The 26,815-nt window shown below is 45.5% G+C and overlaps 1 protein-coding gene across 1 annotated transcript in view; it reads left to right on the forward strand.

Moving 5' to 3' along the window:
* LOC139263242 (uncharacterized) overlaps positions 1-26,815 on the forward strand; it is a 188,934-nt gene that overhangs the window by 144,118 nt on the left and 18,001 nt on the right. Inside the window, exon 15 of the mRNA XM_070879009.1 lies at positions 4,159-4,214. Coding sequence (XP_070735110.1) covers positions 4,159-4,214 — 56 coding nt within the window. The remainder of the gene's footprint in view (positions 1-4,158; positions 4,215-26,815) is intronic.

Consider the following 26,815-nt stretch of genomic DNA (forward strand, 5'->3'; position numbering starts at 1 on the left):
AGCGCTGCCTCTGCAAGATCCTGCAAATCCCCTGGGAGGACAGACGCATCAACGTTAGTGTTCTCGCTCAGGCCAACATCCCCAGCATTGAAGCACTGACCACACTCGACCAGCTCCGTTGGGCGAGCCACATCGTCCGCATGCCCGACACGAGACTCCCAAAGCAAGCGCTCGACTCGAAACTCCTACATGGCAAGCAAACCCAACGTGGGCAGAGGAAACATTTCAAGGACATCCTCAAAGTCTTCTTGATAAATTGCAACATGCCCACCGGCACCTGGGAATCCCTGGCCCAAGACCGCCCTAAGTGGAGGAAGAGCATCCGGGAGGGCACTGAGCACCTCGAGTCTTGTCGTTGAGAGCATGCAGAAATCAAGCACAGACAGCGGAAGGAGTGTGTGGCAAACCAGACTCCCCACCCACCCTTTCCTTCAACGATTGTCTGTCCCACCTGTGACAGAGACTGTAATTCCCATATTGGACCTGAGAACTCACTTTGAGTGGAAGCAAGTCTTCCTTGATTTCGAAGGACTGCCTATGATGATGAGTGAATTACAATATGCAGATGACACTTGCGTTTGTGCACACTCGGAGTCCGAACTCCAAACCATCGTTGACACCTTCATTGAAATGTGCTTTAGTCTGGGCCTTATATTAAACATCAGGACGGTAAAGGTTCTCTACCAACCTGCCCATGCCACATAGTACTGCTCCCTGATTATCAAGATCCATGATGAGACCTTCAACAATGTGGACCTCCTCCCATACCTTGGGAGCCTACTATCAGCAAGGACAGACATCGACGACGAAGTTCAACACCACCTTTAGTGTGCCAGTGCAGCCTTCAGCCACCTGAGGAAAATAGTGTTCGACGACCAGGATCTCAAACCTGGCACCAAGCTCATAGTCTACTGAGCAGTAGTGATACCCGCCCTCCTATATGCTTCAGAGACATGAACTATGTACAGCAGGCACCTCAAAACACTGGAGAAGTACCACCAGCACTGCCTGCACAAAATCCTGCAAATTCATTGGTAGGATAGGCACACCAACGTTCGCGTTTCTCTCAGGCCATCATCCCCAGCATCGAGGCATTAACCATGCTTGACCAGCTCCGGTGGATGGGCTACATTTTCCACATGCCTGACACTAGACTCCCAAAACAAGCACGTCACTGCGAGCTACAAAACTGCAGATAAGCCCCAGGAGGGCAGAGAAAATGCTTCAAGGACACCCTCAAAGGCTCCTTGAAAAAATGTAACATTCCCACCGACACTTGGGAATCCCTGGCCCAAGACCGTTCAAAGTGGAGGAGAAGCATCCGAGAAAGCACCGAACACTTCGAGTCTATTCGCCGGGAACACGTGGAAGCCAAGTACAAACAGCAGAAGGAGAGTACGACAAATCAAGCCCCCTACTCACCCATCCCTCCAACCATCTGCTCAACCTGTGACAAAGTCTGTAGATCCTGAATTGGCCACATCAATCACCTTGGAACTCATTTTAGTGTGGAAGCAAGTCATCCTCTACTCCGGGGGACTGCCTAAGAAGAGAAGCTCCCTGTGACGACACAGGCCGACTAATTTATTTTACTTGGCTGCCATTCATACCCATTTTCATAGGACATTTGTCTCTCAGTTTAGAAATATCTGTGATAATTGGAAAGGCATCAAGCATACTTTAAAACAAGTACAACCCAGTGCACCTGCAATTGCCAACATTTACATCTTAAATCCATCTTTAGTTTCAACAGGAGCCTGTCATAGACTCACTGATTCCCACCAGGCAACCTGTCTGGGCTCCATGTTGAATATGTATTAAACCAGCTGGGTGTTCTGTATGAACCCAGGTTTGTCACATTCTAATACTAGTAATAAAGAATTCAAATCAATAATCTAAAACAAACAAAATACATTTTTGTAACATTTGCATTTTTCCCCTCATGATTTATTCCTATTACATTCTCCCTGTTCATGAATAAAATGGCTCCAATCCCATTCCTCAATGACCAGAATTTTTGTTGTTGCTTAGTTTAGTTTCAGCCTATGCCTTGGACCCAGCCTCCTCCCCAAGCAGTCAATGAGGAACAAAGAAATGGCGGACCAGTTGAACAAATACTTTGGTTCTGTCTTCACGAAGGAAGACACAAATAACCTTCCGGAAATACTAGGGGACCGAGGGTCTAGTGAGAAGGAGAAACTGAAGGAAATCCTTATTAGGCGGGAACTTGTGTTAGGGAAATTGATGGGATTGAAGGCCAATAAATCCCCAGGGCCTGATAGTCTGCATCTCAGAGAACTTAAGGAAGTGGCCCGAGAAATAGTGGATGCATTGGTGATCATTTTCCAACAGTCTATCGACTCTGGATCAGTTCCTATGGACTGAGGCTAGCAAATATAACCCCACTTTTTAAGAAAGGAGGGAATGAGAAAACGGGTCATTATAGAGCAGTTAACCTGACATCAGTAGTGGGGAAAATGTTGGAATCAATTATTAAAGATGAAATAGCCCGCATTTGGAAAGCAGTGACCGGATCGTTCCAAGTCAGCATGGATTTATGAAAGGGAAATCATGCTTGACAACTCTTCTAGAATTTTTTGAGCATGTAACTGGTAGAGTGGACAAAGGAGAACCAGTGGATGTGGTGTATTTGGACTTCAAAAGGTTTTTGACAAGGTCCCACACAAGAGATTGGTGTGCAAAATTAAAGCACATGGTATTGGGGGTAATGTAGTGATGTGGATAGAGAACTGGTTGGCAGACAGGAAGCAGAGAGTCAGGATAAACGAGTCCTTTTGAGAATGGCAGGCAGTGACTGGCGGGGTGCCGCAGGGCTCAATGCTGGGATCCCAGCTATTTACAATATACATTAATGATTTAGATGAAGGAATTGAGTGTAATATCTCCAAGTTTGCAGATGACACTAAGCTGGATGACGGTTGTGAGCTGTGAGGAGGATGCTAAGAGGCTGCAGGGTGACTTGGACAGGTTAGGTGAGTGGGCAAATGCAGTATAATGTGGATAAATGTGAGGTTATCCACTTTGGTGGCAAAAACACGAAGGCAGAATATTATCTGAATGGCAGCAGATTAGGAAAAGGAGAGGTGCAATGAAACCTTGGTATCATGGTACATCAGTCATTGAAAGTTGGCATGCAGGTACAGCAGGTGTTGAAGAAGGCAAATGGTATGTTGGCCTTCATAGCTAGGGGATTTTAGTAAAGGAGCAGGGAGGTCTTACTGCAGTTGTACAATGCCTTAGTGAGACCTCACCTGGAATATTGTGTTCAGTTTTAGTCTCCTAATCTGAGGAAGGACATTCTTGCTATTGAGGGAGTGCAGCCAAGGTTCACCAGACTGATTCACGGGATGGCAGGACTGACATATGAGGAGAGACTGGATCACTGGGCCTGTATTCACTGGAGTTTAGAAGGATGAGAGGGGATCTCATAGAAACATATAAAATTCTGACGGGACTGGACAGGTTAGATGCAGGAAGAATGTTCCCGATGTTGGCGAAGTCTAGAACCAGGGGACATAGTCTAAGGATTAGGGGTAAGCCATTTAGGATTGAGATGAGGAGAAACTGCTTCACTCAGAGATTGGAATTCTCTACCGCAGAGAGTTGTTAATGCTAGTTCATTGGATATATTCAAGAGGGAGTTAGATATGGCCCTTACGGCTAAAGGGGTCAAGGGGTATGGAGAGAAATCAGGAAAGGGGTACTGAGGTGAATGATCAGCCATGATCTTATTGAACGGTGCTGCAGGCTCGAAGGGCCGAATGGCCTACTCCTGCACCTATTTTCTATGTTTCTATGCTTATCTTTCTCTACTCCCCGTTACCCCCAATAATGGCACGAATGTGAGTGTTGTTCATTGACTATACTTTGGCAGCAATGATGATATATCCTGAATTATACAAAATAGAAAATTCCAATAATTATAATTATAGTCCACTACTACCTAAAGAATAACTTCTAGCATTTATATAGTGTCATTAACAAAGTGATAAATTTTGTATATGATGCAAAACCTCCTTTGGAGCATTTTGCAATGTGTACTTTGCACTATTACCAGACATTCTGATAATGTGGCTGGAATAATGTGATGTTACTAATATTAGCGAAGAAGATTTAATATGCATTCTTTATTGGCAGGCTGGGGACCCTGACAGATTATCTATTGAACAGAATTCTACTTCGGGGCTATCGCAGTAAGTACATGTTTTAGAAATATAGAAACATAGAAAGTAGGTGCAGGAGCAGGCCATTTGGCCCTTCGAGCCTGCACCACCATTCAATAAGATCATGGCTGATCATTCACCTCAGTACCCCTTTCCTGTTTTCTCTCCATACCCCTTGATCCCTTTAGCCATAAGGGCCATGTCTAACTCTCTCTTGAATATATCTAACGAACTGGCATCAACAATTCTCTGCGATTGAAAATTCCACAGGTTCACAACTCTCCGAGTGAAGAAGTTTCTCCTCATCTCAGTCCTAAATGGCTTACCCTTTATCCTTAGACCCCTGGTTCTGGACTTCCCCAACATCGGGAACATTCTTCCTGCATCTAACATGTCCAGCCCCATCAGAATTGTATATGTTTCTATGAAATCCCCTCTCATTCTTCTAAACTCCAGTGAATACGGGCCCAGTCGATCCAGTCTCTCCTCATATGTCAGTCCTGCCATCCCGGGAATCAGACTGGTGAACCTTCGCTGCACCCCCTCAATAGCAAGAATGTCCTTCCTCAGATTAGGAGACCAAAACTGAACACAATATTCCAGGTGAGGCCTCACCAGGGCTCTGTACAACTGCAGTAAGACCTCCCTGCTCCTATACTCAAATCCCCTAGCTATGAAGGCCAACATACCATTTGCTTTCTTCACCGCCTGCTGTACCTGCATGCCAACTTTCAATGACTGATGAACCATGACACCCAGGTCTCGTTGCACCTAATCTGCCGCCATTCAGATAATATTCTGCCTTCGTGTTTATGCCACCAAAGTGGATAACCTCACATTTATTCACATTATACTGCATCAGCCATGCATTTGCCCACTCACCTAACCTGTCCAAGTCACCCTGCAGCCCTTAGCATCCTCCTCACAGCTCACCCCAGCTTAGTGTCATCTGCAAACTTGGAGATATTACACTCAATTCCTTCATCTAAATCATTGATGTATATTGTAAATAACTGGGGTCCCAGCACTGAGCCCTGCGGCACCCCACTAGTCACTGCCTGCCATTCTGAAAAGGACCCGTTTATCCCGACTCTCTGCTTCCTGTCTGCCAACCAGTTCTCTATCCACGTCAATACATTACCCCCAATACCATGTGCTTTAATTTTGCACAACAATCTCTTGTGTGGGACCTTGTCAAAAGCTTTTTGAAAGTCCAAATACACCACATCCACTTGTTCTCCCTTGTTCACTCTACTAGTTACATCCTCAAAAAATTCTAGAAGATTTGTCAAGCATGATTTCCCTCTCATATATCCATGCTAACTTGGACCGATCCTGTCACTGCTTTCCAAATGCGCTGCTATTTCATCTTTAATAATTGATTCCAACATTTTCCCCACTACCAATGTTAGGCTAACCGGTCTATAATTCCCCATTTTCTCACTCACTCCTTTTTTAAAAAGTGGTGTTACATTACCTACTCTCCAGTCCATAGGAACTGATCCAGAGTTGTTAGACTGTTGGAAAATGATCACCAATGCATCCACTATTTCTAGGGCCTCTTCCTTAAGTACTCTGGGATGCAGACTATCAGGCTCTCGGGATTTATCGGCCTTCAATCCCATCAATTTCCCTAACACAATTTCCTGACGAATAAGGATTTCTTTCAGTTCTTCCTTCTCGCTAGATCCGCTGTCCCCTAGTATTTCCGGAAGGTTATTCGTGTCTTCCTTCATGAGGACAGAGCCAAAGTATTTGTTCAATTGGTGTGCCATTTCTCTGTTCCCCATTATAGATTCACCTGATTCTGACTGCAGGGGACCTATGTTTGCCTTCACTAATCTCGTTCTTGTCACATATCTGTCGAAACTGTTGCAGTCAGTTTTTATGGTCCCAGCAAGCTTCCTCTCATACTCTATTTCCCCCTCCTAATTAAACCCTTTGTCCTCCTCTGCTGAATTATAAAATTCTCCCAGTCTTAAGGTTTGCTGCTTTTTCTGGCCAATTTATATGCCTCTTCCTTGGATTTAACACTATCCTTAATTTCCCTTGTTAGCCACGGTTGAGCTACCTTCTCCGTTTTATTTTTACTCCAGACAGGGATGTACAATTGTTGAAGTTCATCCGTGTGATCTTTAAATGTTTGCCATTGCCTCTCTACTGTCAACCCTTTAAGTATCATTCGCCAGACTAATCTAGCCAATTCACGTCTCATACCATCAAAGTTACCTTTCCTTAAGTTCAGGACCCTAGTCTCTGAATTCATTCTCCATCTTAATAAAGAATTCTACCATATTATTGTCACTCTTTCCCAAGGGGCCTCGCACAACAAGATTGCTAATTAGTCCTTTCTCATTACACATCACACAGTCTAGGATGGCCAGCCCTCTAGTTGGTTCCTCGACATATTAGTCTAGAAAACCATCCCTAATACACTCCAGGTAATTCTCCTTCACCGTATTGCTCCCAGTTTGGTTAGCCCAATATATATGTAGATTAAAGCCACCCATGATAACTGCTATAACTGCTGCACCTTTATTGCACGCATCCCTAATTTCTTGTTTGATGCTGTCCCCAACCTCACTACTACTGTTTTGTGGTCTGTACATAATTCCCACTATCGATTTCTGCCCTTTGGTATTCCGCAGCTCTACCCATACAGATTCCACATAATTCAAGCTAATGTCCTTCCTTACTATTGCGTTAATTTCTTCTTTACCCCACCTCCCTTTCCTTTCTGTCTTTCCTTCCTGAATGTTGAATACCCCTGGATGCTGAGTTCCCAGCCTTGGTCACCCTGAAGCCATGTCTTCGTAATCCCAATTATATCATATTCGTTAATAGCTGCCTGTGCAGTTAATTCATCCACCTTATTATGAATACTCCTCGCATTGAGGCACAGAGCCATCAGGCTTGTCTTTTTAACACACTTTGCTCCTTCAGAATTTTGCTGTAATGTGGCCCTATTTGATTTTTGCCTTGGGTTTCTCTGCCCTCTACTTTTACTTTTCTTCTTTCTATCTTTTGCTTCTGCCCCATTTTTCTTCCCTCTGTCTCCCTGCATAGGTTCCCATCCCCCTGCCATATTAGTTTAACCCCTCCCCAACAGCACTAGCAAACACTCCCCTTAGGACATTGGTTCCAGTCCTGCCCAGGTGCAGACTGTCCGGTTTGTTCTGGTTCCACCTCCCCTAGAACCGGTTCCATTGTCCCAGGAATTTGAATCCCTCCCTCCTACACCACTCCTCAAGCCACGCATTCATCTTAGCTATCCTGCATAGATATCTGTAAAATGACGGGTCTAATTCAAAACAATTGACAGAAGGACAGAACTTGCATTGATATGAAATCTTTAATGACCTCAGGACATCCCAAAGTGCTTTATAGTTAAGTGACATGTAGTCACGATTGTAATATAGGGAAAATGGGAAAAGCTCACAGCAGGTTCATCTTTTTCTGGAAATGTTGGTGTTGAGAGTGTCCTGGGTGTCCTTGTAACAAATCACTAAAAGTTAAGATGTAAGTACAGCAATCAATTAGGAAAGCAAATGGTTTGTTGGTCTTGACTACAAGAGGATTTGAGTACAAGAGTAAAGTCGTCTTACTGCAATTATATAGGGCCCTGGTGAGACCACACCTGGAGTATTGTGTAGTTTTAGTCTCCTTACCTAAGGAAGGATATACTTGCCATTGAACTTACGAACGAAAGTTCACCAGACTGATTCCTGGGATGGGGGGATTGTCCTATGAGGAGCGATTGAGTAAACTAGGCCTATATTCTCGAGAGTTTAGAAGAATGAGACGTGATCTAATTGAAACATACAAAATTCTTAGAGGACTTGACAGGGTAGATGCAGGAGGAATGATTCCCCTGGTTGGCAAGTCTGGAACCAAGGGTTACAGTCTCAGAATAAGGGCTCAGCCATTTAGGACTGAGATGAGGAGAAACTTCTTCAATCAGAGGGTGGCGAATCTCTGAAATTCTCTAGCCCAGAGGGCTGTGGAAGCTTAGTCATTCAGTATATTCAAGACAGAGATCAATAGATTTTTGCATATTAAGGGAATCAAGGGATATGTGGATTGGATGGGGAAGTGGAGTCGAGGTCGAAAATCAGCCATGATCATATTGAATAGCGGAGCAGGTTTGAGAGGCCGAATGGCCCTACACCTGCTCCTATTTCTTATGTTCTAATGCGCTTAATTGTTCAGTCGTATACACTGATTTGTTTTCATTTGCTTTCTCCAGCATACATTCTAATTACTTTTCATTTCAGTCCTGTGCTTTTAAGTGGATAAGAATTAGACTGATTGTAAGATCACTCAAACAAGATTACCATCGCTTTTGTTAATCCAGTAATGACCTGACTGCTAAAATGTAAAAATAGCTAATTTAAGTAATCTTTAGTATTTGTGTCTATTAGAACATTAATGTAATAGAAAGGGCACCACAGTGGTGAGGATGCAGGTTTGTGCCAACAGTTTCCCACATTTCAGCTGTGCTGAGCAGAGCCAAGAGGGCAAAACTGGAGGACAAGTTACTCTAGATTTCCCCTTCCCCACTTTGTTCATCCCTTATTTGGTCACTTATGGAGCAGCAGTGGTGGAGGCCGGAGAGCAGCTGAACCCTCTGATTTCCCCTCTGCTAATGATGGTGCAAGAAAAAACAAAGCGGGCAAAATTTGTCATTAGCGCCCGGAGGGGAAGTGAATGAGTTTTCGCCCGGGCGCCGCGAGAACAGCGCCTCCCGCTAAATTGGGCAGGGGATTTGTGGCGGCGCTAACAGGTGGCGGCCCGCTCGGCTGCAACTGGCAATGATGGCATCATCGGCGTGTGCAGCACCCAGTTACTGCCCCGGAAGCTAAATTTGGTCATGCCCTCTGTCTTGCCACCTGCCACTGACATGTCGAGTTTCAGTTGGGAGTCAGCTATAGAAATGCTATTTAAAGGTGCCATCTTTAGAAAACAATTTAGTCGGCCATTACTGTTTGCAGCTTACTAAGGCCAACTGGCTGTTTGACAGATTTGAGTGCTTTTCAGTTGATAAAGTGTTCTGGCTCTTAAGCATTCCTGTCTTTCATTGAGGGAAGATTTGAAACAACAACATTTCGATCATTTCATGGGGGCTGTGTTGGCACTCGACTTCCTGCTCCGATGTCACCGTCGGAGGCAACTTAGGCAGCGAGAAAGGCAAAGAGCAGGAGAACGACAGCAAAATGTGGACAAAGGGAGGAGGCCCAACAGGGCTGTCAACAGGAGATCTTACCCTCCCAGGGAATTCAGCAGCAGTTCTCCTACATCAATTTCACTGAGGAACATTGTGGTCGAAGGCTGCGCTTCAGCAAGGACCTGGTCACAGAGCTCTGCCATGCTGTAACCTGACCTCGAGCTCAGACCAGGGTAAGGAGGCTCTCTCAATGGCAGTCAAGGTCATTATCACGCTCAATTTCTTCGCCAATGGATCCTTCTAGTGTGCAACAGGAGCTATCTCCAACATCTCCCAGTATGCCATCCATTGCTCCATCCGCGAGGTCACAGGTGCTCTGTACATCATCATCATAGTCCCTCGAAATCGAGGAAGACTTGCTTCCACTCCAAAAGTGAGTTCTCAGGTGACTGAACAGTCTAATATGGGAATTACAGTCTCTGTCGCTGGTGGGACAGACAGTCGTTGGAGGAAAGAGTGGGTGAGGAGTCTGGTTTTCCACATGCTCCTTCTGCTGCCTGTGCTTGTTTTCTGCATGCTCTTGCTGATGAGACTCGAGATGCTCAGTATCCACCCGGATGCACTTCCTCCACTTAAGGCAGTCTTTAACCAGGGACTCAGGTGTCGGTGGTGATGCCGCACTTTATCAAGGAGGCTTTGAGGGTGTCCTTGAAACATTTCTTCTGCCCACCTGAGGCTCGCTTGCCGTGTAGTAGTTCCGAGTAGAGCGCTTGCTTTGGGAGTCTCGTGTCGGGCATGTGAACAATGTGGCCCGCCCAACGGCGCTGGTCAACTGTGGTCAGTGCTTCGATGCTGGGGATGTTGGCCTGATCGAGAACACTGACATTGGCAGAAGGAGAAGGGAATACATTTCCTTCCCCATGATCAGAGAGAAGTAGCTGGAGCATGCATGTGGCTTTGCCAGGATAGCGGGCTTCCCCACGGTGCAGGGCGCCATCGACTGCACCCACGTCGCTTTGCAAGCACCACATCACAATCCTGATGTATTCCCTAACCGCAAAGGCTACCACTCACTGAATGTGCAGTTAGTGTGCGACCACGTGTGCTGCCCGCTATCCTGGCAGCAGCCATGATACATTCATCTTGCGCCAGACCAGTGAGCCAGCTCTCTTCCAGCTACCACGTCAAGCTCACAGCTGGGCTGGTCAGAGACAAGGGATAGCCACTCTCCATCTGACTCATGACTCCCCCCCGCAACCCCAACACTCCTGACCATATAATGAGAGCCATGCTGCCATCAGGAACATCATTGAGCAGACCATCGGAGTGCTCAAGCAACGGTTACACTGCCTTGACTGCTCAGGAGGAGCCCTCCAGTACTGAGCGGGTGTCCCTATTTGTCGTCGTCTGCTGCATGTTGCACAACTTGGCCATCATGAGGGCATAGCCATTTCCACCAGGCATAGCTCCACCACCTCAGGAGCAGGAGGAACAAGAGGAGGAGCAGTTGCAGCAACAGTACTGATGGAGGAGGCAGCCACGCAATCGGTATTTTACAAGGGCAACTGCCTCATCAGACTTCAGTTCCAGTGAATTCCAGCCCACTTCTCGGTTCTTCCCTATCAGCACATCAATTTGCCCTTCCATACCACAGGCCCAAAACTGAAATGAGAGACACCACCAAAGATGAAACATTCCAATTCAAATTTATGTCATAACATTTATGAGTATCATAAAAAAACAAATATATTTAACAATCACCCTTGTGCATTTCTTTATATCCCCTCTTAACACTCGGTTTACCTATTCTACAGCTCATCCACAATGTGTCCCCTGTAGCTGCAGCATGACTGGTGGAAGACTGCTGTGTGTCAGGGCCAGAGACTACAGATGGCCTTGCAGGATACCCTCGACCAGCTCTGGGTCTGGAAGGTCCGGCTGTAGACTGCACCACCTCAGGTTGGCCGGCGGCAGTCTGGCTGACTGGGTGACAAGTGCAATGGAGGAGTGGCAGTTTTGGGCTCAGGAATGCTGTCCTCCGTGGTAGCACCTCAGCACCCCCACCAATCTGATAGAGCACGGATTGGTGGCCTGCTATGACACTGAGATCCCTGATGGATTGTGGAGGATCCAATAGTGATGGCATCCAGCCGAGATTGAATGAGGTTTGATGCAAGCAGTCATTGACTGCATGACAGCAGTCAAACCACCTGTGGCATCCAGCTGAAACTGCATGAGAGTAGTCCGAGACTCCATGCCAGTAGTCATTGACTGCATGACAGCAGCAAGACATTGCGTGACATCCAGCTGAAAATGCATGGCAGTAGTCTGAGATTCGATGCCACCAACCATTTGTCTGCATTATAGCACCAAGATTTTGCGTTACTACCACCTGTGCTGCAATGGAAGCTGCCACATTGCCAATGACATGCATCATGAGGTCTGGATCCGCATGGTCTCTCTGGGAGTCCACCATTGTCTGCAGACTGGAAATGCTGGTCTCCATGGTGTGCATGGAGCTCTGTGTAATATTGGAGGCATACTCCTCCACGCTCCTTACCATTGCTGAGAGTCTCTCGGGCACCATTGCCATTGCACCTAACATGTTAAAAGAGTACCTTTTCCCCTTGACCTTGCTGCAGCCCACTAGGCCCCGGTGCATCACCCAGTGCAGACCCCTCTACGAACCTAAACTCTAACGAACGCATGGTGCCAGTCTCTGAGCTGGTGCCTGTGGGTGAGAGAGGCAATGACGCAGTGCTTGAATCCTCCTCCTCCTCATCTTCCTCCTCAGGTGTGATGGGGGGATGGGGGGAGGGGGGGCGGAGATTCAGGTACAGGCTGCACATCTGCTTGATATAATCTGAAAGCATAAATGGCACAAGACTCGCATTAAGGTGAGGGGCAGGAATGGAGCAAGGAAGGTAGAAACTATCAGGAGCTGGAAAGTGATATCGTCTTCTGGTATGACAGGGAAGTGGGATGAGAAAAGAAGAGGGGATAAAGATACCGTTGTTGCCCCCAACGGGGTCGACGTCTCCGCCGGCCATGCGCCCACCACCTACGGGCCAATGAGCCGCAGCACTCGCTCCTCCAGGTCAGAAAGCTCCTGCAGTTGAGGTTCATCCCCTCCAGTCCTCTGCTGCTCCCTCCTATTATGTGCTATCTTGGCCTGCAAAAGAAAGGAACTTATGTGGGTAAGAGTCCAGCTGGGAGTCTGGGATATATGCCTGCTGTCGCTGAATAGTTGTGATTGTAGGCAAGGCATGAGATGAGGATGAGAGTTTGAGTAGTTGCACATGTTTGGTGGGTGAGTGTTGGGGAATGGTGGTTTTCGCAGTGTGCAGAGAGAGGTTCAGAGGCTGGTATGTAGGACGTGTGGAAGCATATACTCACCTTGACCACCCGACTAAGGTCATTGAACTTCTTGCGGCACTGTGTCAGGGTTCAATCGACAACAGTGCTGGCCGACACCTCCTTGGCCACTTCTCTCTACATGGCCCTGAAGACATGTTATAATGGCCTCCTTCCAGATGCGGGGAACAGCGAATCCCTCCTTCTCGCCACTGCCCCCACCAATGTCTCCAATGCCACATCATTGAAGCGCCTGGCCCTCTCCCTTGCAGCAGGATTTCTAGCAGCCATCCCAGAAAGTTGTTTCAGTACCTCACAGCTCTCCCTCAAATGCAGCAATGCTGAAAATGAGCAGGTGCAGCTTGATCAGCTGGAATCAGCCAGTGTGAAGGATTGAAGGATGATTGAATATAAGTCACCAGAAATTGGGTAGTGCTCTGCAATTAGCACCCCATGCAGTGCCCCACTGAGGTCAGTGGTGCCTTCCCTTCCAGGGGTGCTGAAGGCCAATTTAGCAGAATTTACCAATTGTTTGCGCCTAGCGCTAACTTTTCAAACTTTTAAAAGTTACCGCCCCAAACCGAATTTCACCCCCAAAAAGGCTTGATAGGAGAAAGTAATATATATTGTCATTGGTTTCCAATCACAAGTTATAATTATTGAACTAAATATTAAAGGCCTTTACTGAGTTTAGTATGCAGTACCTGCAATTTGCCACAGGATGTCAGAATAACTTATTTTTGGTGACTGCTATATTTTAGGCATATTATTATTTTAATATAGATTGCAGAACTTAAAATAGGTTTACCTTCAAATGGTTTGACATTGGGGTACTGGGAGAAAGATGTCCAAGTAGAAACTCCAATCTTCAAATACCACATTCCCCATTTTATACACCAAATGAGTTGTTGGTCTCTATTGACCTCTTTGGAGGGCCAATTAGAAGCAGTGCTCAGTTTATTGTACCTCTTCCAGCCTTTGTGATTCAGGAAGGTTAGTCCGAGATGTCAGAGGAGGTGCAAGAGTTCACCTTTATAGTGTGCCACCAGTGGTGTGAGTACTGCGAGCCATCATCATCATAGGCAGTCCCTCGGAATCAAGGAAGACTTGCTTCCACTCTAAAAGTGAGTCCTTAGGTGGCTGAACAATCCAATACGAGAACCACAGTCCTTGATACAGGTGGGACAGATAGTTGTTGAGGGAAAGGTTGGGAGGGACTGGGTTGCCGCATGCTCTTTCCGCTGCCCGCGCTTGATTTCTGCATGCTCTTCGCGATGAGACTCGAGGTGCTCAGCGCCCTCCCGGATGCACTTCCTCCACTTAGGGCAGTCTTTGGCCAGGGACTCTCAGGTGTCGGTAGGGATGTTGCACTTTATTAGGGAGGCTTTGAGGGTGTCCTTGTAACGTTTCCTCTGCCCAACTTTGGCTCGCTTGCGTTGAAAGAATTCCGAGTCGAGCGCTTGCTTTGGGAGCCTCGTGTCTGGCATCCAAACGATGTGGCCCACCCAGCGGAGCTGATCAAGTGTGGTCAGTGCTTCAATGCTAGGGATGTTGGCCTGGTCGAGGACGCTAACGTTGGTGGGCCTGTCCTCCCAGGGGATTTTTAGGATCTTGCAGAGACATCGTTGGTGGTATTTCTCCAGCGACCTGCGGTGTCTACTCTACATGGTCCATGTCTCTGAGCCATACAGGAGGGCAGGTATTACTACAGCCCTGTAGGCCATGAGCTTGGTGGTGGATTTGAGACTAGTCCAAAGACTCTTCCTCAGGCGACAAAAGGCTGCGCAGGCGCACTGGAGGCGGTGTTGAATCTCGTCGTCAATGTCTGCTTTTGTTGATAAGAGCTCCCGAGGTATGGGAAATGGTCCACGTTGTCGAGGGCCGCGCCAAGGATCTTGATGACTGGGGGGAGTGCTGTGCAGCGAGGATAGGCTGGTGGAGGACCTTTGCCTTACGGATGTTTAGCGCAAGGCCCATGATTTCGTATGCTTCAGTAAATACGTTGACTATGACTTGGAGTTCAGCCTCTGTATGTCTTGGACCTGGCCTGGAGTCGACGAAGGTTGAACAGTTTCCCACTGGTTCTGAAGTTTAGTTGCACTCCAGCGGGGAGCTTGTTGACTGTGAGGCGGAGCATGGCAGCGAGGTACAAACACCCAAGGCCCCACTCCACTGTTGGCCAAGAACGGGGAAACACTCATCAAGGACACCGAGGCAGTCAGGGCCCACTGGAAGGAGCATGTCGAAGATCTCCTCAATCGAGTGTTCTCGACGCCAACCCGCAGCATGCTACCCGCCACCACCTCAATAAAACCCCAGCACTGCACGAGGTAAAAAAAGCCATAAGACAGCTTAAGATCAACAAGGCTATGGGAGCGGATGGAATCCCCACTGAGGCACTGAAGTATGGTGGAGAGGCACTGTTGGCGTGAATATATGACCTCATCTCTGTCATCTGGAGGGAGGAGAGTATGCCGAGAGATCTCAGAGATGCAGTGATCGTGACCATCTTTAAAAAAGGGGACAAGTCCGACAGCGGCAACTACAGAGGAATCTCCCGATTATCAGTCACTGGGAAAGTTGTCGCTAGAGTCATAGAAACGTAGAAAATAGGTGCAGGAGTAGGCCATTCGGCCCTTCGAGCCTGCACCACCATTCAATAAGATCATGGCTGAACATTCATCTCAGTACCCCTTTCCTGCTTTCTCTCCATATCCCTTGATCCCTTTAGCCGTAAGGGCCATATCTAACTCCCTCTTGAATATATCCAATGAACTGGCATCAACTACTCTCTGTGGTAGGGAATTCCACAGGTTAACAACTCTCTGAGTGAAGAAGTTTCTCCTCATCTCAGTCCTAAATGGCTTAGCCCTTATCCTTAGACTGTGTCCCCTGGTTCTGGACTTCCCCAACATCGGGAACATTTTTCCTGCATCTAACCTGTCCAGTCCCGTCAGAATCTTATACGTTTCTATAAGATCCCCTCTCATCCTTCTAAACTCCAGTGAATACAGGCCCAGTCGATCCAGTCTCTCCTCACATGTCAGTCCTGCCATCCCGCGAATCAGTCTGGTGACCCTTCGCTGCACTCGCTCAATAGCAAGAATGTCCTTCCTCAGATTAGGAGACCAAAACTGAACACAATATTCCAGGTGAGGCCTCACTAAGGCCCTGTACAACTGCAGTAAGACCTCCCTGCTCCTATACTCAAACTCCCCTAGCTATGAAGGCCAACATGCCATTTGCATGCTTCACCACCTGCTGTAGCTGCATGCCAACTTTCAATGACAGATGTACCATGATACCAAGGTTTCATTGCACCTCCCCTTTTCCTAATCTGCTGCCATTCAGATAATATTCTGCCTTCTTGTTTTTGCCACCAAAGTGGATAACCTTACATTTATCCACATTATACTGCATCTGCCATGCATTTGCCAACTCACCTAACCTGTCCAAGTCACCCTGCAGCCTCTTAGCGTCCGCCTCACAGCTCACACCACCATCCAGCTTAGTGTCATCTGCAAACTTGGAGATATTACACTCAATTCCTTCATCTAAATCACTGATGTATATTGTAAATAGCTGTGGCACCCCACTAGTCACTGCCTGCCATTCTGAAAAGGATCAGTTTATCCCGACTCTCGGTTTCCTGTCTGCCAACCAGTTCTCTATCAATGTGAATACATTACCTCCAATACCATGTGCTTTGATTTTGCACACCAATCTCTTGTGTGGGACCTTGTCAAAAACCTTTTGAAAGTCCAAATACACCACATCCACTGGTTCTCCCTTGTCCACTTTACTAGTTACATCCTCAAAAAATTCTAGAAGATTTGTCAACCATGATTTCCCCTTCATAAATCCATGCTGACTTGGACCGATGCTGTCACTGCTTTCCAAATGTGCTGCTATTTCATCTTTAATAATTGATTCCAACATTTTCCCCACTACTGATGTGAAGCTAACCGGTCTATAATTACCCGTTTTCTCTCTCCCTCCTTTTTTAAAAAGTGGTGTTACATTAGCTACCCTCCAGTCCATAGGAACTGATCCAGAGTTGATAGACTGTTGGAAAATGATCACCAATGTATCCACTATTTCCAGGGCCACTTTCTTAAGCACTCTGTGATGCAGACTATCAGCCCCTGGGGATTTATCAGCCTTCAATCCCATCAATTTCCCGAACACAATTTCCACCTAATAAGGATTTCCTTGAGTTCCTCGTTCTCACTAGACCCTCGGTCCCCTAGTACATCCGGAAGGTTATTTGTGGCTTTGTTCGTGAAGACAGAACCAAAGTATTTGTTCAACTGGTCTGCTATTTCTTTGTTTCGCATTATAAATTCACCTGAATCTGACTGCAAGGGACCTACGTTTGTCTTCACTGATCTTTTTCTCTAATAGAAGCTTTTGCAGTCAGTTTTTATGTTCCCAGCAAGCTTACTCTCATACTCTATATTCACCCTCATAATTAAACCCTTTGTCCTCCTTTGCTGAATTCTAAATTTCTCCCAGTCCTTAGGTTTGCTGCTTTTTCTGGCCAATTTAAATGCCTCTTCCTTGGATTTAACACGATCCTTAATTTCCCTTGTTCGCCACAGTTGTGCCACCTTCCCCATTTTATTTTTACTCCAGACAGGGATGTACAATTGTTGAAGTTAATCCCTGTGATCTTTAAATGTTTGCCATTGCCTATCCGCCATCAACCCTTTAAGTCTCATTCGCCAGTCTATTCTAGCCAATTCACGTCTCATACCATCAAAGTTACCTTTCCTTAAGTTCAGGACCCTAGTCTCTGAATTAACTGTGTAATCTCCATCTTAATAAAGTATTTACCATATTATGGTCACTCTTCCCCAATGGGCCTCTCACAAGAAGATTGCTAATTAGTCCTTTCTCATTTCACATCACCCAGTCTAGGATGGCCAGCCCTCCTCCACCATATTGCTATCAGTTTGGTTAGCCTAATCTATATGTACATCAAAGTCACTCATGATAACTGCTGTACCTTTATTGCACGCATCGCTAATTTCTTGTTTGATGCTGTCCCCAACCTCACGACTACTGTTTGATGGTCTGTGCACAATTCCCACTAGCATTTTCTGCCCTTTGGTATTCCGCAGCTCTACCCATGCAGATTCCACATCATCCAAGCTAATGTCCTTCCTTACTATTGCGTTAATTTCCTCTTTAACCAGCAACGTTACCCCACCTCCTTTTCCTTTCTGTCTATCCTTCCTGAATGTTGAATACCCCTGGATGTTGAGTTCCCAGCCTTGGTCACCCTGGAGCCATGTCTCCGTGATGCTAATTATATCATATTCATTAATAGCTGCCTGTGCAGTTAATTCATCCACCTTATTATGAATACTCCTTGCATTGAGGCACAGAGCCTTCAGGCTTGTCTTTTTAACACACTTTGTCTCTTTAGAATTTTTCTGTAATGTGGCCCTTTTTGATTTTTGCCTTGTGTTTCTCTGCCCTCCACTTTTACTTTTCTTCTTTTTATCTTTTGCTTCTGCCCCCATTCTACTTCCCTCTGTCTCCCTGCATAGGTTCCCATCCCCCTGTCATATTAGTTTAACCCCTCCCCAACAGCGCTAGCAAACACTCCCCTCAGGATATTGGTTCCAGTCCTGCCCAGGTGCAGACTGTCTGGTTTGTACTGGTCCCACCTCCCCCAGAACCAGTTCCAATATCCCAGGAATTTTAATCCCTCCCTTCTGCACCACTCTTCAAGCCACGTATTCATCTGAGCTATCCTGTGATTCCTGCTCTGACTAGCACGTGGCACTGGTAGAAATCCTGAGATTACTACCTTTGAGGTCCTACTTTTTAATTCAACTCCTAGCTCCCTAAATTCAGCTTGTAGGACCTCCTCTACCGTCTTCTCTCAGTGGCTAAGGAGCTCCTCCCGGAGTCACGGTGCGGATTTCGTCCCCAACGGGGCACAAAGGACATGATTTTTACAATGCGACAGTTGCAGGAAAAATGCAGGGAAATGCACCAGCCTTTATACATGGCCTTCTTCGACCTTACAAAGGCTTTTGATACTGTCAACCGCGAGTGTCTATGGAATGCCCTCCTCCGTTTCAGATGTCCCCAAAAGTTTGTCACCATCCTCCGCCTGCTCCACGACGACATGCAGGCCGTGATCCTTACCAACAGATCCATTACAGACTCAGTGCATGTCTGGACCGGGGTCAAACAGGGTTGTGTCATCGCCCTAACCCTCTTCTCATTTGGCCAGAAAAAGCAGCAAACTAAAGGACTGGGAGAAAATTAGAATTCAGCAGAGGAGGACAAAGGGTTTAATTAGGAGGAGGAAAATAGAGTACGAGAGGAAGCTTGCCGGGACATAAAAACTGACTTCTCATATCTATAGAAGCTTTTGCAGAGAAAAGGAGTAGTGAAGACAAACGTAGGTCCCTTGCAGTGGGACTCGGGTGACTTTATAATGGGGAACAAGGAAATGGCAGACCAATTGAACAAATACTTTGCTTCTGTCTTCACGAAGGAAGACACAAATAACCTTCCGGATGTACTAGGGGACCGAGGGTCTAGTGAGAAGGAGGAATTGAAGGATATCCTAATTAGGAGGGAAATTGTGTTGGGGAAATTGATGGGATTGAAGGCCGATAAATCCCCGGGTCCTGATAGTCTGCATCCCAGAGTACTTAAGGAAGTGGCCCTAGAAATAGTGAATGCATTGGTGATCATTTTCCAACAGTCTATCGACTCTGGATCAGTTCCTATGGACTGGAGGGTAGCTAATGTAACACCACTTTGTAAAAAAGGAGGGAGAGAGAAAACGGGTAATTATAGACCGGTTAGTCTGACATCAGTAGTGGGGAAAATGTTGGAATCAATTATTAAGGATGAAATAGCAGTGCATTTGGAAAGCAGTGACAGGATCAGTCCAAGTCAGCATGGATTTATGAAAGGGAAATCATGCTTGACAAATCTTCTGGAATTTTTTGAGGATGTAACTAGTAGAGTGGACAAGGGAGAACCAGTGGATGTGGTGTATTTGGACTTTCAAAAGGTCTTTGACAAGGTCCCACACAAGAGATTGGTGTGCAAAATCAAAGCACATGGTATTGGGGGTAATGTACTGGCGTGGATAGAGACTTGGTTGGCAGACAGGAAGCAGAGAGTCGGAATAAGCGGGTCCTTTTTGAAATGGGAGGTAGTGACTAGTGGAGTGCCGCAGGACTCAGTGCTGGGACTCCAGCTCTTTACAATATACATCAATGATTTTGATGAAGGAATTGAGTGTAATATCTCCAAGTTTGCAGATGACACTAAACTGAGTGCTGGTTTGAGCTGTGAGGATGCTGCTAAGAGGCTGCAGGGTGACTTGGACAGGTTAGGTGAGTGGGCAAATGCATGGCAGATGCAGTATACTGTGGATAAATGTGAGGTTATCCACTTAGGTGGCAAAAACACGAAGGCAGAATATTATCTGAATGGCAGATTAGGAAAAGTGGAGGTGCAACGAGATCTGGGTGTCATGGTTCATCAGTCATTGAAAGTTGGCATGCAGGTACAGCAGGCGGTGAAGAAGGCAAATGGCATGTTGGCCTTCATAGCTAGGAGATTTGAGCATAGGAGCAGGGAGGTCTTACTGCAATTGTACAGGGCCTCACCTGGAATATTGTGTTCAGTTTTGGTCTCCTAATCTGAGGAAGGACGTTCTTGCTATTGAGGGAGTGCAGCGAAGGTTCACCAGACTGATTCCAGGGATGGCTGGACTGACATATGAGGAGAGACTGGATCAACTGGGCCTTTATACACTGGAGTTTAGAAGGATGAGAGGGGGTCTCATCGAAACGTTTAATATTCTGACGGGATGGGACAGGTTAGATGCGGGAAGAATGTTCCCGATGTTGGGGAAGTCCAGAACCAGGGGACAGTCTTAGGATAAGGGGTAGGCCATTTCGGACTGAGATGAGGAGAAACTTCTTCACTCAGAGAGTTGTTAACCTGTGGAATTCCCTGCCGCAGAGAGTTGTTGATGCCAGTTCATTGGATGTATTCAAGAGGGAGTTAGATATGGCCCTTACGGCTAAAGGGATCAAGGGGTATGGAGAGATAGCAGGAAAGGGGTACTGAGGTGAAGGATCAGCCATGATTTTATTGAATGGTGGGCCGAATGGCCTACTCCTGCACCTATTTTCTATGTTTCTGTGTTTCTTCCTCACTGCCATGCTCAACCTCACAGTCAACAAGCTCCGCACTGGAGTGGAACTAAACTACAGAACCAGTGGGAACCTGTTCAACCTTCGTCGACACCAGGCCAGGTCCAAAACCACCCCAACGTCTGTCGCGAGCTACAGTTCGCAGACGATGCCTGCATTTGCGCACATAGAGGTACTGTGAGCATGCTGCTGATGAGCACTGTCAATATAAAAGTGTACACACCATCCCCACATCAGTACTGTTTTATGCCTGCTCACTATTTATGCCTGCTGAAATGTTCTGTTTTAATTAAAACATAAATGACCTGGATTTTGCTCACTGTTATTAAGGAGTCAATCAGATAGCAACTTCCGGCAACTGCACATGTGCAGTTAAACGCAGAAATCAGGACGTTGCTGTTCAATTTGCCTTGTTCCTCCAGAAGCTGCGCTACACAGATATTTCACTGAGAGAATCGGCATTCATATACATGGAACGCCATGAATATACAGTACTTAGGTGATAGGTACCCACTAAATGAACCAGAAAAAGTAAGGGCTTGTCTATTTAAGTATAAGTTAATTTTTAACAGCGTGATAATTCTTAATTACATCCAATCTCTCTGGCACTGAAAATTTACTTAAAAAAAATATGGAGTCTCATTCCTTCAGATTTTAATTATTGTTGGAGCTTTTTAAAATTTCAAACATTTTTTAACTTTTTATTTCTCTTAACTTTCTCTCTTAATTCCATATTTATTTCGCTTTCTGTACATGATTTGGTATTGAACTAAATATTCTAACTTACACTTCCTGGTTTAGATTCTGCGTGGCTCTGTAAGGATTCTTCAATCTGATTGATGTTTCTCCTTAACCATCGCTTGCCCTGTTCACTCAGGTCTGCGGGCAAGTGTAAGTGTAAGTGTAATGAATGGCTGGCGTTCGCTGCTGACCACAAAATCCAGGCCATAGAACATATAGTAAAAATAGATTTGGAGCTCCTACATAGCTAGGTGAAAATGTACGTTGCGAGGAGGATGCAAAGAGGCTTCAAGGGGATATAGACAGGCTAAGTGAGTGGGCAAGAACATGGCAAATGGAATATAATGTGGAGAAATGTGAAGTTATCCACTTTGGTAAGAAAAATAGAAAAGCAGTGTATTTTTTAAAAAGCTGAGAGATTGGGAAATGTTGGTGTTCAGAGGGACCTGGGTGTCCTTGTACACGAATCACTGAAAGTTAATATGCAGTTACAGCAAGTAATTAGGAAAGCAAATGGTATGTTGGCCTTTATTACAAGAAGCTTATCGACTCCGTTAGCACCCTGGAGGAACAATGGCCGCGGTAAATACTTCCAGGCGGGCAGCCAGGGATATTCGGTGCTGGTTTCTAGGGGGTGCGGAGCATTACCGCCCGAAAATGGCGAGTCGGTGTGCAACACCCCTGGTTGCGATATTGGCTCAATATCATGCCCGACCTGTAGCGTCAGTAGAGCGCCCTGGTGGGAACGCCTGTGAAAGTTGGCATTCCAAGCTGTAGCAGCCGCATTGAGGTAAGTAATGTTGACCTGAGGTAAGTGTTTTTGATTTCTTGGGAATGTTTTTGGTGGGGTTTTTTTCAGATTTATTTTTTCCCCCGAAGTCTCTCTTGGGTCGCTCCGAGGTTAGCTGTTTAGCTCGGGATTTTCACTTGCTCAGCCGGCCTCACGCCCTAAAAAGGTGTGCACAATGCCTCCCTTAGCGCTCCGCTCCAAACTCAGGGCCCAGGTGCTGAATTTTGCGGCGGCTGACGCAAACCATTTACCGGTGCAAAATGTACCGCTCCACCTGGATTAACGCCACAACAGAGACACAACTGAATTTCCACCCCAAGACATCTTACTGCAATTATATAGGGCCCTGGTGAGACCACACCTGGAGTATTGTGTACAGTTTTGATCTCCTTACCTAAGGAAGGATATACTTGCCATTGAGGGAGTGCAACAAAGATTCATCAGACTGTTTCCTGAGATGGGGGATTGTCCTATGAGGAGAAATTGAGTAGACTAGGCCTATATTCTCTAGAGTTTAGAAGAATGAGAGGTGATCTCATTGAAACTTACAAAATTCTTACAGGGCTTGACAGGGTAGATGCAGGGAGGATGTTTCTCCTGCTTGGGGTATCTAGAACCAAGGGTCACAGTCTCAGAATTAGGGGTCGGCCATTTAGGACTGAGATGAGGAGAAATTTCTTCACTCAGAGGGTGGTGAATTTTTGGAATTCTCTACGCCAGAATTTTGTAGAAGCTCAGTCTTTGAGTATCTTCAAGATAAAGTTCAATAACTTTTTGGATATTAAGGGAATCAAGGTATATGGGGATAGTCCTGGCAAGTGGAGTTGAGGTAGAAGATCAGCCATGATCTTATTGAATGGCGGAGCAGGAGTGAGAAGCCGAATGGCCTACTCCTGCTCCTAATTCTTATGTTCTCAGCTTGATACTCAAGTTCTCCCAGCAGGCTATTTATGAGAGTATTAACATGGTTCAGTTGGTAGCATTCTTGCCTCGGTCAGAGGGTTCTTGGTTGAAGCCGCACTATGGACTTAAGTGCATAAACTAAACAAAGTGCTTGTCTTTAAGTATAATTTTTCACATCCTCAGGACATTCTAAGATGCACAGCCAATGAATTGCTTTTGAAGTGCAGTCACGCTTGTTCTGCAATATCAATGTGCACAGCAAAGTCCAACAAACAATAATAAGATTAATAACCAGTTCATCTGCACAAATCCCCTGCTCTTCTTCAATGGGATCGTTTGCATCCACCCGAGAAAGTAGACAGAGCCTCAGTTTACCATCTCATTAGAAAGACAGCAATTTTGACAATGCAGTACTGCCTTGAAGTGTCAGCCTACATTATGTCCTTAAGTCGATAGTGGGACTTGAAGCTGCAGAACCAAGACACAATCTGCCTGAACAGGTGACCATAAAAGATCCCATGGGACTACCTGAAAAATAGCAGAGAAATCTCCCAGTGTCCTGACCGACATCACCAAAAACAGATTATTCAGTCTTTTACTAATTTGCTCTCCTGGTCAGCCTCCCATCTTTCATAAATTTAAGCTCAACCAAAACTCTGCTGCCCATATCCCAACTCGCACCAAGTCCCATTCACTGCTGTGCTTGCTGGCCTACATTGGCTCCCAATCTCTAAATGCATCGATTTTAAAATTTTAAAATTTCAAATCCCTCCCCTCACAACCTCTATAACCTCCTCCAGCCCTACAACCCTCCAAGACCCCTATTTCTCCAACTCTGGCCTCTTGTCCATTCGCCACTTCCTTCACATCACCAGTGGCTGTGTGTTCTGCCCTCTAGGCCCTAAGCCCTGGAATTCCCTCCCTAAACTTCACCACCTCTCTCTTTCTCCTTCTTTATGACCCCCCTTAAAACCTACCTTTTTGCCCAAGTTATTAGTCACCTGTGCTAATGTTTCCTTCTTTGGCTTGGTGTCAAATGTTGTCCAATTCACTCCTTTGTATGATTTACTACATTAAAAGGCACCATATAAATGTAAGTAGTTGTTTCTCTGGCTTGTAGCAGCATTTCTGACATAATTACATTGACTGCACTTCAAAAGTAAACCATTAGATTGAAAAGTACTTTGGGACATCTTGCGAACATGAAAAGTACTGTATAGAGTATGACTAAGTTCATTCTTACAGAATGGTTGTGACCTTTATCTTATTTCTAGGGCAATTTTTTCGCATGTAAAATGTAATTGTACCATACATGGTTCTGACAATGGTCAATGGTTTATGTCTTTACTGAGTCAACAATGGAATTTTGTTTTTTTTCCCCCTGAAATTGTTGCAAGATCATTGGCAAAAAGTTCCCACAATGTCATATCTATTTCAGTCCGTAACTTCTCACTACCTCTGCACAAGCACGCCCAAGCATAAAAATGACAGATTCTGAATTGTAAGACCAAATCTAGTTTCTCGAGACTCGTTATGCAAGTTCATGATCAAAGGCAAAAATCAAAAAGGGCCACATTACAACATAATTCTAAAAGGACAAAGTGTGTTAAAAAGACAAGCCTGAAGGCTCTGTGTCTCAACGCGAGGAGCATTCGTAATAAGGTGGATGAATTAACTGTTAACGGATATGATGTAATTGGGATTACAGAGACATGGCTCCAGGGTGACCAAGGCTGGGAACTCAAAATCCAGGGGTATTCAATATTCAGGAAGGATAGACAGAAAGGAAAAGGAGGTGGGGTAGCGTTGCTGGTTAAAGAGGAGATTAACGCAATCGTAAGGAAGGACATTAGCTTTCATGATGTGGAATCTGTATAGGTAGAGCTGTGGAGCACCAAAGGACAGAAAACGCTAGTGGGAGTTGTGTACAGACTACCAAACAGTAGTAGTGAGGTTGAGGATGGCATCAAACAGGAAATTAGGGATGCGTGCAATAAAAGTACAGCAATAAAGGTTGACTTTAATCTACATATAGATTGGGCTAACCAAACTGGTAACAATACGGTGGAGGAGGATTTCCTGGAGTGTACATGGGATGGTTTTCTAGACCTATATGTCGAGGAACCAACTAGAGAGCTGGCCATCCTAGACTGGACTCATGAAATATGGACTCCTAGAGCAATGACTGGAACAATCCCCTTTTGGCACAAAAGCCAACCAAAGCTGAAATGTGCTGGCTTCCATTTGTTTGGGCATAAGACTGGCTTGATAGGCAAGTAAGATCAAGGGCAATAAAATGAGAGAGGGGTCTAAAACATGACATTAAGGCTTGGCTTCACAGCTTTGTTGCAGTCCAATAGCTTCCTTGCTCTTCAGTAACAGAAGAATAATCTGCGTACAATTTCCTCCTTGTAACGAGAGAGGATTAATTAGCAATCTTGTTGTGCGAGGCCCCTTGGGAAAGAGTGACCATAATATGGTAGAATTCTTCATTAAGATGGAGAGTGACACAGTTAATTCAAAGACTTATGTCCTGAACTTAAAGAAAGGTAACTTCGATGGTATGAGACGTGAATTGGCTAGGATAGACTGGCAAATGGTACCTAAAGGGTTGACCGTGGATAGACAATGGCAGACATTTAAAGATCACATGGATGAACTACAACAATTTTACATCACTTTCTGCGTAAAAATAAAACGGGGAAGGTGGCTCAACCGTGGCGAACAAGGGAAATTAGGGATAGTGTTAAATCCAAGGAAGAGGCATATAAATTGGCTAGAAAAAGCAGCAAACCTGAGGACTGGAAGAAATTTAGAATTTAGCAGAGGAGGACAAAGGGTTTAATTAGGAGTGGGAAAATAGAATATGAGAGTAAGGTTGCAGGGAACATAACAACTGACTGCAAAAGCTTCTATAGATATGTGAAGAGAAAAAGATGAGTGAAGATTAGGTCCCTTGCAGTCAGAATCAAGTGAATTTATAATGGGGAACAAAGAAATGGCAGCCCAATTGAACAAATACTTTGGTTCTGTCGTCACTAAGGAAGACACAAATAACCTTCCGGAAATACTAGGGGACCGAGGTTCTAGCAAGAAGAAGGAACTGAAGGAAATCCTTATTAGTCAGGAAATTGTGTTAGGGAAATTGATGGGATTGAAGGCTGATAAATTCCCAGGGCCTGATAGTCTGCATCCCAAAGTACTTAAAGAAGTGGCCCGAAGAAATAGTGGATGCATTGGTGATCATTTTCCAACATTCTATAGACTCTGGATCAGTTCTTATGGATTGGAGGGTAGCTAATGTAACCCCACTTTTTAAAAAAAGGAGGGAGAGAGAAAACAGGTAATTATAGACCGGTTAGCCTGACATCAGTAGTGGGGAAAATGTTGGAATCAATTATTAAAGATGAAATAGCAGCACATTTGGAAAGCAGTGACAGCATCGGTCCAAGTCAGCATGGATTTATGAAGGGGAAAT

This window comes from Pristiophorus japonicus, chromosome 4 (genome assembly GCF_044704955.1).
Source record: "Pristiophorus japonicus isolate sPriJap1 chromosome 4, sPriJap1.hap1, whole genome shotgun sequence".
Lineage (NCBI taxonomy): Eukaryota > Metazoa > Chordata > Chondrichthyes > Pristiophoridae > Pristiophorus > Pristiophorus japonicus.